The sequence below is a fragment of the Calidris pugnax genome, unplaced genomic scaffold (assembly GCF_001431845.1).
Source record: "Calidris pugnax isolate Ruff unplaced genomic scaffold, ASM143184v1 scaffold27, whole genome shotgun sequence".
NCBI lineage: Eukaryota > Metazoa > Chordata > Aves > Charadriiformes > Scolopacidae > Calidris > Calidris pugnax.
The window spans coordinates 14,733,034-14,747,360 of NW_015090893.1; the positions used below are offsets into that span (position 1 = coordinate 14,733,034).

The window sequence follows — 14,327 nt, forward strand, 5'->3', positions numbered from 1 at the left end:
TTATTGTGTGACAAAAAAATCTCATCACGCACAAGAACTAGTGTGTCATCTGGAAAACAAAAAAGAGACCCACACACCGCAACCAAACATTTTCACCCTCTTCAGCTTTAGCACTTCTGTGAAGCAGATGAAATAACCTAGATCAACAACAGAGACAAGTTTTGAAGACACTTCAGAAAAGCAACCAGAAAGACTTAACACCTGAAGGGTTGCAAGATTTTCAAGCAGTACCACTACTATATATATGAAGCTAATTCAACTTAAGATCCACTAAAGTACTCGGCACTCACTTCTCATATTGTGATAGTCTAGGTGACAATTTTAAATCCCTCGTAGTACAAGATCTGGACACAGACTTCTCACCATTTTCAATACTTGCCCATTTACCTTCGTGTTGGAAACCAAAACCTTTGAATAGTTATCTTTTTCAACCTCATTGGAAAAGTTTCTTTTGACTAGCCCTCAAATTAGTCAAGATGTTGAAGGCTTATATGTATATAATGGAACTGAGGGACCAAGTTAAAAATCCTGAGTCTACCTAAATCTACCACTAAGCTTAAACATGACAGTTTGCTTTCAGTTGGATCGCTCCCCCCAATTTTATGAAAAAGTTCTTGCTTCCAGGCCTGCAATGTCTTTCTTCATGAAGAAAATTTCACTTCTTAAACAATAAAAGTTGGTTTTGATGAAAAGTCAATTCAGTTAGAAAACCTCAAAGTTTGACGCAGTGACTTCCCAAGGATGCTCGGACCTGCTGTTAACCCAAGGTGTTAACCTGAGTCAGGATTCATGATTCTGCTTCACTTTTTTTTTTTTACCCACACTATCAGTTACTGACCATCCCCAGAGGTGTCCACCTGCTTCACTTGTTTTTTTTACCCACACCATCAGTTACTGACCATCCCCAGAGGTGTCCAGACATAACACCACATTGCAGTAGTGGTCCTCCAGAATATGCCATGTAGCCCATATTTCTGCTTGGCCAAACACATTTCCTCTGCTGCTCTGCAAATAGCTGCCTTCACAGAATCCTAATCCCTTATAATCGAGGTGGATGGGCACAGTCAGTTCCCCAAATCACCATAATTAACATAAGCAAAATGTTTTCTTGCAAAATGCAATCTCTGCAGAAAGCACTAGAACAAAGACCATAACACTCTGAGGATTATCAAACAGTGCAAACCAGCGAGCTGATGATGCTTTTGCTATTTTGCCATATAGCCATTATGAATGGAGGATTTTATTATCCAGTCAGGAATGACTAAGACATCATTTAAAAGAAGAGCCACTGAAAATGCAGTTTATTTTACTTTCCTGGAACTGAATCCTTAAAGATTTCTTGAAATTTTCATAAAAAGAAAACAAATCAGGATCCTCCACATTTCTCAAGCTCTATTGACCATCGTTCCAGATCAAGTTCTGCAGTCTTAATTTTGCTTTAAGCTCTGAAAATAAACTTTGAAGGGACAGAAACTAAAAATGCTATAAGGAATGATATAAAAATTATATAAGGACTCATCAGGACCTGTTTAGGAAGAAATTTCAACCCAAGTCAGAGTTGAAATGGAAAAGGAATATGCTCTTTTAATTAAGAGCAGTACTTTGACTAAGTGAGTATGTTAGCTCCATTATCAGCTTGCCTTAAAGATATAAATGCCTCCACTTTTGCACAAGAATCCAAGAACCAGACTAGTTCAGCCCTGGGATCCCCCAGCCTAGTATCCTGCCAAGTTGCAGACCCTTAGAAGTAAGAAAGCAACAAAGGAGTAAAAGTAGCAGCAAATTAGAAACAGCACAAATCAGTCCTGCTGAACTCTACCAATCATCCCAGCTTCTGGTAATCACTGGCTTCAGTACTCAGTGTGCTAGAGGTTTACAGCCTGCAGTGGATCCATTCTCCATGGATTTATAGCTATCCCGTTTATATCTTTGTACTGCACAATACTGTACTGTGATGAATTTCCCAATTTTATTTTGAGCTGAAAAAATAAAAATACTTTATTTTGAAACTCCTGACTTACAATACCATTAGATCTTGCTTTATTAAGTACAACATTCCTTTTCCAGTATTAGTCATGATTTCCTATAAAATCATGCTGAAGTGTTCGAGTTAAATCTGGGCTTCCTTGAAGATTCCACACTTGACCACTCTTCTCCAAGCACTTCCTAATTCTACCACATCAGCTTTGAGATGAAGTGATGATAACAAAAGGCAATGAGAAATCCAGGCATTTACAGAGAAACATAATAATGTTTTGTTCTTGTTCTCAATTCCTTTTTTTAACTCTTTACTTCCATTTTTGCCTGGCAGGGATTATTATGATGTCTTCAGAGAAACAGGCAGAATTCTTCTGAGATCAAGTGGCTAAATAAGAGCCTGTGATACGTATATTTGGTTATTTTCTCTTAATGTGAATTACTATGCATTTATTGACACCTAAGTTTAATTTTTATCAGTCATACTTCTGCAGTACAATTTCCTTCATTCATTTTTACCTCAGCTAACAGTTCCAAGGAGGGAGAGAGCAGTCCCCAGTACAAACCTGCCTGATGGCATTGAACAGCAGCCCCCAGTCATTAGGAGGATGCTTCGATGCTGCTCTGCCAGGCCAAGAACTGAAAGCCCAAACCCCTTCTCCACCATCAGGAAAAGGTGAAGAAATGTAATTCAGCCAGGACAGATCAAAATGCTGGCGGGTACGTATGTGCTGCCTCTGCGAGAAGACGGCCAATACACAATTTCAGAAGACTTCTCCCCCTCCCCCCAGATGTAGTGGCTACTCTGCATTTTTCATTTACAAGCTTAGCAAAAATCCTTTCATTTGCCCAGCACATCATTACTTGTTCACAAAGCAGCTGATGCCGAGCCAGATATGAATACATACATACAAATGCAAAGCACAGTGGTATTTGCTCACACTCAAATGTCCACCTTTTTGTATTTTCCCAATCAATGCTGGAACACGCCAGCACTGCAGTGCCAGGAATAACACTTGCCAACAGCACTGCACGTGAAAGAAATATACTAGAGAAAAGCTTTGATTTTAGTGACTTAAGGGCAAGCAAGAGGGATCACATTATCTGGTCAAAACTAGTGGTGAATTTGAGGGAAGCAGTTGTAATCTGTTCTTAAATATATCAGAAACCCATGATCATTACTGACTATAAAAATGTTATTTGTTAGGACATTAAAATATGTCATTTAGTTTTAATGCTCTGCATAAAGTAATTTCACTTCATTTACCAAAATTTGTCTTTTGGAAAAAAAAAATCCAACCAACCAAAAAAAATATCAACGAAGCAGAGCTTTTAGAAGAAATTGTAGAGAGGCAATGATGTTCTATGGATCACTGTAATAATATACTCCCAGATTTACAATGTACAGTATATAGCACCAAACAACAATACTGCTGTAAGCATCTCCTTGATATTGCATAAAGATTAAGCAGACATGCATGCCCTTGCTAGGACTGGATGTTACAGAAGGATTACCAGTCAGCATGGCACTGGATGAGCCTTCAATCAAAAAAAATTTAGAAAAAGCTACTCTAAATCTGCAAAGGGAAAAGCAATCGCTCCTGTGGAACAGTACTTGGAAAGCAATGAAACCCTGCCTTCCCTGGGCAGTGGTAAAGAACATGGACAAAACCAGTGGAAAAGAAGTTGCTGCACTTAAGAGACCAACAAGATGCTATAATTTTCAATTTCTAGGACAGGAGCAATTGATAGTTAAACACAGAGTAAATGAAGATGAGACAAAGCTGCTTCAGAATAAATCTTCTAAAAGTCTCCTCTGAAAAAAACTAACACTGCAATCAAACAAAATCAACTTCTGGGAGGTATGTCTTTGACAGTCAAGCATGTCAGCAAGCGGAATTGCTTGATGTCTTCATTACAGCTGTCAGGCTTACGCTGTAGTCACAACAGTTTGGTGAATTTATGACATTGACAGAATTACTGATGAAAACCATTTGGATCTTATGGTAAGAAATATAGAAGGTCAAAAAAAAGAAGATTCAGAGCTAACAGGGATGCAGGTAAGATGCACAGAAGTGAGTTCAATAGCTTTCATTGCATATTCAGACATCCTATTTACTACAGAATATCTTATACACTCTCAAGAGTTCAGACAAGAAAATTCCTTTTCAAAATGAGCCCAATTTTAATCCTAAATACGAATGCTAAATTACTGTATTACGTGCTCCTAGAGAGTATTAAAGAGAGTAGCTTGTTTAACAGGCAACTGGGAGCCCTTTTTCTGCAGTCTGTGTGAGAAAGTATGAGAGCATTTCTGTTGATTCAGTCCTCTGGCCATACAAATCCTTCAGCCAGAACAGAAGAGGGGCTTAAATGAATTAGCCATGTCAGTGTTTTAATATTCGTGTCCATTAATGGATGAAGCATTCAAGCTGCCCAGCTGAGAATGTAGCTGCAACATCATCATTGATACATCGCAGCAGAGAATTTTTTCCCTACAATCACTTTATTTCCCTGGATTGGGAGTGTGTGTGTGTATTTTTGGATTTTAAAGGGTAGTTTACTGGGCTTCAAATCTTATTTTGCCTGCAGGAGGAGAAAACCTTAGGAGATTCCCCAAGCATGACTTCCAGTGCTTGAAGTGCTGTTCATAGAACACATATCCAAGACAGGGAAAGCTTTATTTCCTAGTGGGACACCTGGGCCACTGAGTGGTTGTGAAGCCAGTTTCTTTTATTGATTCAAGCCCTAAGGTGATCATATTTTCAGAATAATAATGAGCTAATTTATCCCCACTGCGTTACAGGAATTTTTTTTTATGGGACCCTATATGCTGCATCTGGCACACAAGCATATTGAAACTGATTTAAATGAATTGTAATATGCTACCCATACAGCCGGGGGCAAAGGAGGGTAAGGCACAGAGCAATGATACCATCAAGTTATTTCACCGTTTGAAGACCAAATCTTAGAACAAGAACTCTCCCAAAATCCTCTTGTCCAAACAAGACTATCAAATGAATTTCCTTCTGTTGCATCATCAATATTGAAAGCTTTCATTAGCAAGAACAAGCTATTTAGAGAAAAATGAATCATGAAAGTCATATGTTTCTGATTTGTCATTCTGATCTGCTGTTTGTCAAATATGTAAAAAATTTACATTTATTAGCACTTTTTACACAGAAATATACCAAGAACCATAGTAGACTGTAATTTAATGCCTATTAATGAAAGCTATTTCATCTTTACACTACAGCCTGGATGACCACCACTGACAGGATTTCAAGTCCAAAGGAGAACTCACCTTGGTGGTGTACGTGTGTCCATCAGACCCACAGACAGGGCTGGCATGTGTCGTGGGGCAAGGCTTGCATTTTACTATGTTAGCTGGGCCAGTCCAGTGCTTCTGGGCCAGGGTCCCTTTCTTTTGTCGAAGGCTGTAAAATCAAGAGACACCAGGTTTTCTTCAACATGCTTTATAAAAAACAGAAGAATGAAAGCTTCTCTGACTAAGGAGAAGCCAGATTTTCATCACAGTATGAATTTAAAGCAAGTAAGTTAAATATAACTCCTAACAATGCTTCTATAATATGGCACATTACAGTAAGCAATAAAAAAAAGTCATAAATTGGTAGGCAGTCCTAGATTTGCAACACTTGGCAGCTTCATTTTGATTTATAACCACAAATTACTTCACTTAAGAATACAGCATTTTGTTCAACCACGCAGCGTTTCTGGTGAAGCAGGCAAGTAACATCACATCAGGTTGCATTTAGAGACATTTTCACTAGGCCTTCTCCAAGTTGCCAAGTTACTGTAAAGGCAGTGACAATTCTAAACCAAAATCCTTTGAAAAACATTGCAATTTATATTATGATTTTAAAAATGCCTAAAATCTCTTCACAACTTTGTCACTGTACGTGCAGTAGTCCTCTCGGCGTGCCAGCTGCTGAACAGCTGTTATTCTCAGATCAATCACAGTCCCCCTCAGAACACTATAAAGTGACAGAGAGCATCTCCAAATGCATTTGAACCCCGGGAGTGACTGCAGTTGTCCTCAAGTCATGGACTACTCAATTATTGCATTAAAAATGTCTATGAAAAGACATCTGCTCCAAAAACTTCTTGCAAAACATGTGCAATTGATACTGATTAATAGCTCATTTTCCTGTCATAATGAGCTACTCGACTGTTACGACAGTAAGTAATTATCACCAGCACACTGTTCTAAGCTGATTAAAAGTTTGCTTTAGAAATCACGAGTCAATGTTACAATGCAGTTTCATTTTGGCCGCGTGTACTTGTCTTTCACTTGAAAACATTTACAAGGCAAGGCAAGGCATCGCATCAGCTTTGCCGGAGACTGTTAAGAAAAATAACTGCCATCTGTTCTCATACCACAGTAAAAAAAGATACGATATAACAGTTCAGCTAGAAATACATTTCAATGCGCCGCTGAATGACTTTATCACAGTTTTAGAAAAACATATACAGATACATTTTAAAGCAATTTCACTACAGCTTGCAATTTGCTACACAATACTGACTCTGATGTAATGACACATTCAGTTGCTAAAATAATAAAAATTCTATTCTTTCATCTCAGCTCTAGTTTGGTTGAAGTCTAACCTTTGTCACAGTGATGACTAGTACTACTAAGAAGCTCGTGTCCACAGAAGGAATACAATCATGATATCATAAACTACGAAGATAGAAGCCTCGTATTTTAATCCCCTTGTTATTTTGAAGAAGTTTTCTTAATGCCTAGAGCAGCTTTCCCTCCTTCAGATGCATTCTGCCCTGCAGAGTTACCATTATACCAGACACTAAATGCTGCAGATGGGGGATTGCTTGGATCTGAACCCCTAAATACATCTCTGTAGACACGGACTCTTCTGCGGTGGCTCTACAAACCATTTATTTAATTTTTCCCAGAGTAACTGACTTTTCTGCATCCTCCTTCCCTCCAACAATGCTTTGTTACTAAAATGTAATGATTATCTTATTTTCTCAAACTGTTTCCATTACAGGCATTTCTTTTGTCTTTTCAGCTTGACAAGAAAATTTCCTCATTCCCTTTACTTACAGCCCCACGTTTCTAGAAATGCACAAACTAGGAGCCAAGAACAGGTTTGGATGCAGCACTGTGGATACTGATGAGCAGAGCCTGGAGATAGGCATGAGAGGGGCTGTGCTCCTCCTTTGGAGACTGCAGAAGGATGGATCATGGCACAGAGCAGAGTTTGGTTTCCACAACCTCAAAAGACAGACCCACACAAGAAAATTTCCTCATTCCCTTTACTTACAGCCCCACGTTTCTAGAAATGCACAAACTAGGAGCCAAGAACAGGTTTGGATGCAGCACTGTGGATACTGATGAGCAGAGCCTGGAGATAGGCATGAGAGGGGCTGTGCTCCTCCTTTGGAGACTGCAGAAGGATGGATCATGGCACAGAGCAGAGTTTGGTTTCCACAATCTCAAAAGACAGACCCATGTTGATATGTAAAATTGCTAAGAAGATAGTTTTAGGATCAGCTATGAAAAACAGCTAAGAAATGCTAAACTAGAAGTGTATGATTTAATGCCATCATCTTCAAAACCATTAGCCACAGCACATGCAGGATGGAGATGAGCAACTGAACTAATGAGCACCTCATCAAAATTAAATGTAGATTGAAGTTCTCAGCTAGACTGACGCCTACCAAGTCACAGGATTTTGAGGCAAATATGAAATACATCATACAGTATTTGTGGACCAAACCAAATTCAAATACTTTGCACTGTAAATATAGAAGAAAACATTGTGGACATGGCTGCTTGTCCCTCTCTGCCCAGCCTTACAGTCTCCCGTCCCTTCAAGATTCATATTGCAAAGCCCGTTTCTATTCAAAGATACTTCTTGAGCCAATAATGATTTCCACTCTCCCATCCTCACTTAAAAAAAAATAATAAATCAATTCATGCATTTCAAGCCATTTCAGCAGCTCATCCAGCCTGGTGGCCCTTTCTGTAACTGAAAGTGAAAAAAGAACATGCCCAGCCTTAGGTTGAGCTGTGTTCTGGGTGCAGCTGCCTTCAGCCACTGCCAGCTGTGTGTGTAAGAGCTGAGCCTCCCTCCCCCTCAGCCAGGGACTAAACTGGTTTCACCTGAACCTGATTTCTCTCCCTCCCCCACCACATTAATCTTCAGGATTTTCTTGTGATAATAAGAGGCAATTAACTCTCTCAAAGAGACTGATACTTAGTAACAAGATGAATTTACAGCAGATTACATCTCAAAGCATTTTATTCTTTTAAAAAGTTAGTTTTAGTAGCACCTCATCCAATGTGCATCACAAGCAGGGCATCGCTGCAAGGACCTGCAGTGACCCTCCTGTGTGTGGTGTAACAGGCAGCCCAGTGCAGCACCCATCTGGGTTGCAAGAAACAATCCAGGTTTCAAAAAACAAATATATTCTTTTCAAGCTACACTTTTGTCAGAAACAACAGCACAAAGTGTCACTCTATTTGAAGCAAGTCAAAAATAATTTTTGTCAGCCCAACCAAGCCAGCAATAGCTGAAAGCTTAACTGGATACCCAGATTCCACACCCCCACCAAAAATACAGGTAAGCACTTGTTTCTGAGGGAGAACATCTACTTTTGAAAAGTAAACATGTATTTTCCTGGAGTGATATTTTGAGAGGCTGGATAAGACTTCTGGAAGCTTTTCAATCCTATAACCCCTAACAACACATCAAACATCCAAACAAACAAATTAAAACCTAGACAAGAACATTGGCTGACACGAGCAGCCAGGCTGAAAATCCCTTCTCAATGGAAGTGCACATTCACATACTCTGGGAACACGGTTTGCTATGCTAATCATCTTGTTTTAGAATAAATATGTCAGGAGCAAGCCAGGCCAAAGTAAATTAGGCCTTTTTTTTTTCTGACAACTTAACCAACTTTAATCCTTCTTTAAGACTTAAAGTTGAAAGGACCAGCTACAAATCATTAGAAAATAACAACTGTGGAGAAAGAACAAACCAGAAACTCCCCACTGGGGTAAAAGGCTGCCACATTTATAAGGACAAGAGGGCCAAGTGTTTTCAATATTCCAGAAGCAAAAAGACATGTATGTCTTGCTCAAGTATTAAGACTTACAGGCAAGCCCTGCCTGCTTTTGCTTCTCAGGCTGGTGAACCAATGCACCAAGAGGTGTAAGATTTAAGGAGCAGTTAATTTTTACAGATTTCAGCCTCTCAACGTTTTAATACATAAAGAAATTTTAAGCGGTTTAAAACATTCACACTTCAACACAGGGAAAACATTCGCTGATTCAGCTTCATTAGTCATTGCACAAACATACCACTTACCACATTCTGTGAAAATCCAAGGAGACTACATTTGCTTTGCATTGCAGAGAGAATGCAGCGGGTTTGCCAGATGCCATCAGCCAGATACTAAGACCATACACAGGAGCCCTAGCCAGACAAACACACTACACAGCCTGACCCAGAGCCACAAACACCTCAGAGCTCAGAATATCTAGGAAAAGTTGGCTCCACCCAAGAATTTAAGGCTTCCAGGTGTGCCTTGTGAGAGCTGATGAGAGCAGCTGCAGCCTTGCCCCAGCTGGCAGCTGGTGATGGGGACACCAATCCCCCACCTCTCCCCACCTGGCTGGGGACATTGAGATGCTCCTGGCTGGCAGCACTGGTTCCTGGCTCTGACAGCCCTGTGGAGGGTTTGAACTACACCTTTCTGTGAGCACAAGTTTATTAAACCCAATGCTTCACACAAAATATTTCGCATTGAAAAAAATCCACAACCTTAATTCCTGACCCAGGTCTCTGAGTGGGCTCTGCTGTTTAGGGATCTCTGCATCTTTGCTTCTAACAATTCTCTCCAGGATGGTACAAACGAGCACATATGGCAATAAAATTTGGCAAAGCCAGAGGCAAAAATAAAGTTACTTGCACAAAAATGTTTTTGGTGGGTTTTTTTTTTTTATTAATTACCATTTACATTTTGTTTTACTTACATTTAATTTTAAAGTTTACACAGATCCTAGAACTATGAATAATTTCATTTTTATTTGCCTTGAAATAATCTTGGAAAAACTGAAAATTGTGAAATAGTTTACAGGAGTTTTTTTAAAAAGGGAATAATTTATCTTTTAGAGTGTAACATGGAAGGGATCAGCAAAGAGCATCATAACCACAACATAAGAAGTGAGTGGACATGGAATGGATAAGCTTAGTTTCACCCAATTCTTACTTCTGAACTACCACACAAATTATTTTTCTTACCATTTACTGAACTAACTGATAGATTTTAGTTATTTTAGTTATTGAGAAGACAATGATCTCTTAGCCTCTGTTCTCCAGCTGACTTCTCTTGTTGATGGAGTCTCTAGGTGAACCTGTGGTGAATATAGTACGATCTGACTAGGTGGTCTATAAAGACATGAAATTAAAACTGGGACCTTGCAAATTTGATACAGAATGTGCAAATTGAGAGTATCAGTGTTCAATTTTGAGATAACAGTTTATCAGAAAACATGGGAAAATTATATTTTAATAAGCTGCATAATTTTGCTACATAAGATAATGACTATAACAGAAAAAAAAGTGAAATTATAATATAATTTAAAATGGAAAATTATGTCAACTTTTTTTTTGTTTCAGTTTACATTTGTCTTATCACTGCCAGCTAGAAACAGCCAAAATATCAACAGATTGTATAAGCAGGACCAATGCTGTGCTTTTATGTAGTTATATTTGATCATCCAAGTGCAAATTCAATTGAACTTTAATATTAGTAAAGACATAAAATGCACTATAATTCAGGCTTTTAATCCAGAAGAAAATTTACAATGTTGCCCCTTTTCAAGACAAGTTATTCCCAAATGAACATGCAGTAAATTAGCAGATTAAGCACTGATGGTTTTAGTGCAATTATAAATCAGGCTCCCTCGAATACAAGTTGCCAGGCTATTATTTTGTAACTCCTGCCAAATTTTTGGAGGAAGGAGACAGTAAGCAGAAGTTCTTCACCCAAAGAGTTTTTGTTAGATGAATTTTCAAAGGTCTGCTGCAAATAATAGGAGAAAGTTTCTCAAAAAAAAACCCAACAAACAAGTTACACAATTTCTTCTAACAGAAAGTGTCAGGTAAACAAAATAGAGAGATTGGTGCTGTCTCTTCTTGTTCTTGAAGTCACTGTTTCAGTGACATTACACAAGCACGGAATTTGGTTCAATACATGTTGCAAATCACTTGCAATGCTCACCTCTCTGTTTCTGCTGCCTAAAATAATACAGCTACTTACTTCAGGTCCTATCTGAACAGTACAGAGCTGGTCAGGATTTTTTTTTGATAAAACAAGCCTTAACTACAAAACACTAACTTGACAAAACCAAATTCTATCATGGAAATAAATCGGTGTTAGTGAACTGTTAATGAGATTGCCAGTGGAAGTTTACATGGTGTTGTGACAGTTTATCTCAGGCTGCAAGTGACTTTGAGGTCCTGAGACTGGGGCTTTGCAGATGCCTTGACACATGAAGCGCTACGGAGACAGAAACTCTTGTTCCTATTTCCTCTGCTCTGAAGCCAGAAGCCTGAAAGCCCTCATAGCCCTGGTCCTAGTTGGGCTGACAGTGTGGAAAACCATCTCTTCCCAGTGGCCTCTTCCAGAGACCTCTTCCATGCAGGAAAGGTAATCCCACCATCCTCAGGGGTTTCAAGTTCCTTGGAAGGAGTCTGGAGTTTGGCACCCACTGGTGGTCACAGCTACTGCAAGGATTCTCCATAGAACCTTGTCTTTAGGGGACTGAGAGTTGTGTGCATTAATTTTCAGTTACAGCTGACATGGAGACATTCCTCAAGATCAGGATTCACTTCATCCATCTTTCTTTCTAGATCTTATATCAAACCAAAATGCTGTATGTCATGTATGTTTAACAACCAAGTCCTAATGAAATAGAAACTTCAGTGCACCAAAACAGGTACCAAATATTTGTGTTTCCTGAGAAGCTGGAAGGAGCTCTGGAAGAGCCTAAATGGTTTCCTGAAGCTGGAACAATTCACTTGGAGAGAGTTTAAAATGTATTGCCTGTACCTTCTCCATGCCTTGAGCACAGTTTGTTCTTGTCTCCCTGAAGGAAGCTTATCACACTAAAGATAAACCCAGCAGCGCCTGGCTGTTTCTATCTTTCCTTTGAAAAAGCTGTTTCTCTTGTTCGTGAGGAAAAAAATGACAGAACTGAAATTTGCCAGTGTAAGTGGCAACGCTCTCTTCTCTCTTTGTATCATTTTTGTGTTCTGTTTATTAGAGCTATGGGTTTGGCCTCATTTCTACAGCCTTTCATATTTTTCACAAGAGCTGTATATACCTTGAGCCACTACCAGTCAAGCTAGGTGCAAAAAACACTCTACACATATTACCTTGGGGAAAAAAAAAAAAAAAAAGACACTAAGCTTTTGAATTAGACACAGATTCCTTATTTAACACAAACATTGTAAAATGAGAACAGACATATGATGAGAGTAATTTTTCTACCTGGAATTTACACCTTCCCATACAAAGAATAACAACATGCAGAGCTGCCTTGCATTTCAGCATCATCCCATCGGAATTAGATCCTGCCACTTTCTTTGATTTCATTATTCAAAGAAATAATTTCAACTATCTGATTGTACTAAGGCTGTTGATTACTTTCTTTTGCTGCCTTCATATCTGCTCCCCAACAGATCTGGAAATAAAAGGCCTCTGCTCACTGTACTTTGGTAGATGTGCAAAGATTCTTAATTGGGCATGGTCGTGACCGGGGACTTTTCTGGCAGAATAAGGCTTGTTCAAAACTTTCTCCCACAGTAAATGGATAATCTACTTCCCTGCTGTTCTTTTAAACAATGACACCAATGAAATTATATTGGGAATTAAATCTGTCCATTGCTGCAGACCAGGAGCCACAGGACTGTTCTCAGAAAGCACACCGCACTCAGAAGATAGAGCTGGAGATGAAAAATTGAGAGAAGAGAAAAAAGGAAAATCTCGACTGTTGAGGTGAAAGTGTATCAGGTGTCATTGCAATGAAATGAAAAATAGGTATTTCCAAAGGAAGAGGAAGAGTCAAGGAAGAGTCAAGCCTCTATTTCTTACCAACAGTAAGAAGTCAGTATAAAAATAAGCATAGGGCAAACAAAATATCAGGAGGAACTTGTCAGCTAGATATAGGAGAGACTGAAAGTTTTGGTGCAGCAATATGTTTTGCAAGAAAAAGTCCTGACACATCTCACAGGGAAAATGCCCTAAAAATTCTTGCGTGGATCCTACTGGGCTCAGCTAGCAACCAGCTCTTGAAAAAGAATAAAAGGCCCAGGATGCTCAAGGTTATGGGTTCTGCAAGATGAAGGAATCTTTTTATTTTTTTATTTTCTTCTGTGTTTTAAAGAAACGGGCCCAGGATGCTCGAGGTTATGGGTTCTACAAGATGAAGGAATCTCTTTATTTTTTATTTTCTTCTGTGTTTTAAAGAAACAGAGGTCTTGGAAAAGCTGACATAGATTCTGAGGACCTAGAAAAGCCGTAGTCTGTTTGGCTGATTTGATACCACTGCTGCAGGTGGTTTCTGAGATCCAGCAACACTGAGTCAGAGAACCCCCCGAATGCATCTACTTGGGCATGGCCCCCCAAACAACTGCATGTCTTGTGTCTAAACAGCTTATAATATGGCATTTAAATATGGCTACTGTTAAATTGCCAAGATAACTCATTCTGCACAGTATCAGCATGTCTCGGTACAAGTATCCTTCTGAGATGTTAGTACCTGGCCTTATTTATTCCTGGACTAAAAATGATAAGATTGTTTATTAAGGTCATTAGAGAAGCACATGGATTTTTGCCTTTGGGCACTTTAATAAATAAAAATGGTGTTTGAAAGGTCCCATTACATTCCTAGCTAATATATTACTGTGCTTACAGGCAATTTATTTTTGAATCTAAATTCTTAATGATTTGCAACTTTCAGACCCAATACATATGCTCCACAGCTGCACAGATATGAAAACTGGCAAGGTACACAAAGGGAAAGAACAAAAACAAAAAATCCACACAAACATACAATCCTGGTGTTTTTAAAAGTCATTATACTCTCTTGAATAAATAACACAACTTCTAAACTCTGCCTGTTCTCATGAATTTTCATAAGAGAATTATTTTCCTTTTCATCGTTATATTTATACTAACATAAAAAGGAATCTCAGACACCAAACTATGTAAAAATAAAATGAAGTGCCTCGAATTTCAAAGGAGGAGGGGAGATAGCAGGAAGTTCATAATTAAAGCTGAAATCTTCTCTA

At 38.9% G+C, this 14,327-nt stretch overlaps 1 protein-coding gene across 2 annotated transcripts in view; it reads right to left on the reverse strand.

Moving 5' to 3' along the window:
• Nucleotides 1-14,327, reverse strand: part of SPOCK1 (sparc/osteonectin, cwcv and kazal-like domains proteoglycan (testican) 1) — a 301,385-nt gene that overhangs the window by 94,477 nt on the left and 192,581 nt on the right. For both annotated transcript variants that reach the window (XM_014948206.1, XM_014948205.1), the window contains one exon: nt 5,282-5,414. In XM_014948206.1, coding sequence (XP_014803692.1) covers nt 5,282-5,414 — 133 coding nt within the window. The remainder of the gene's footprint in view (nt 1-5,281; nt 5,415-14,327) is intronic.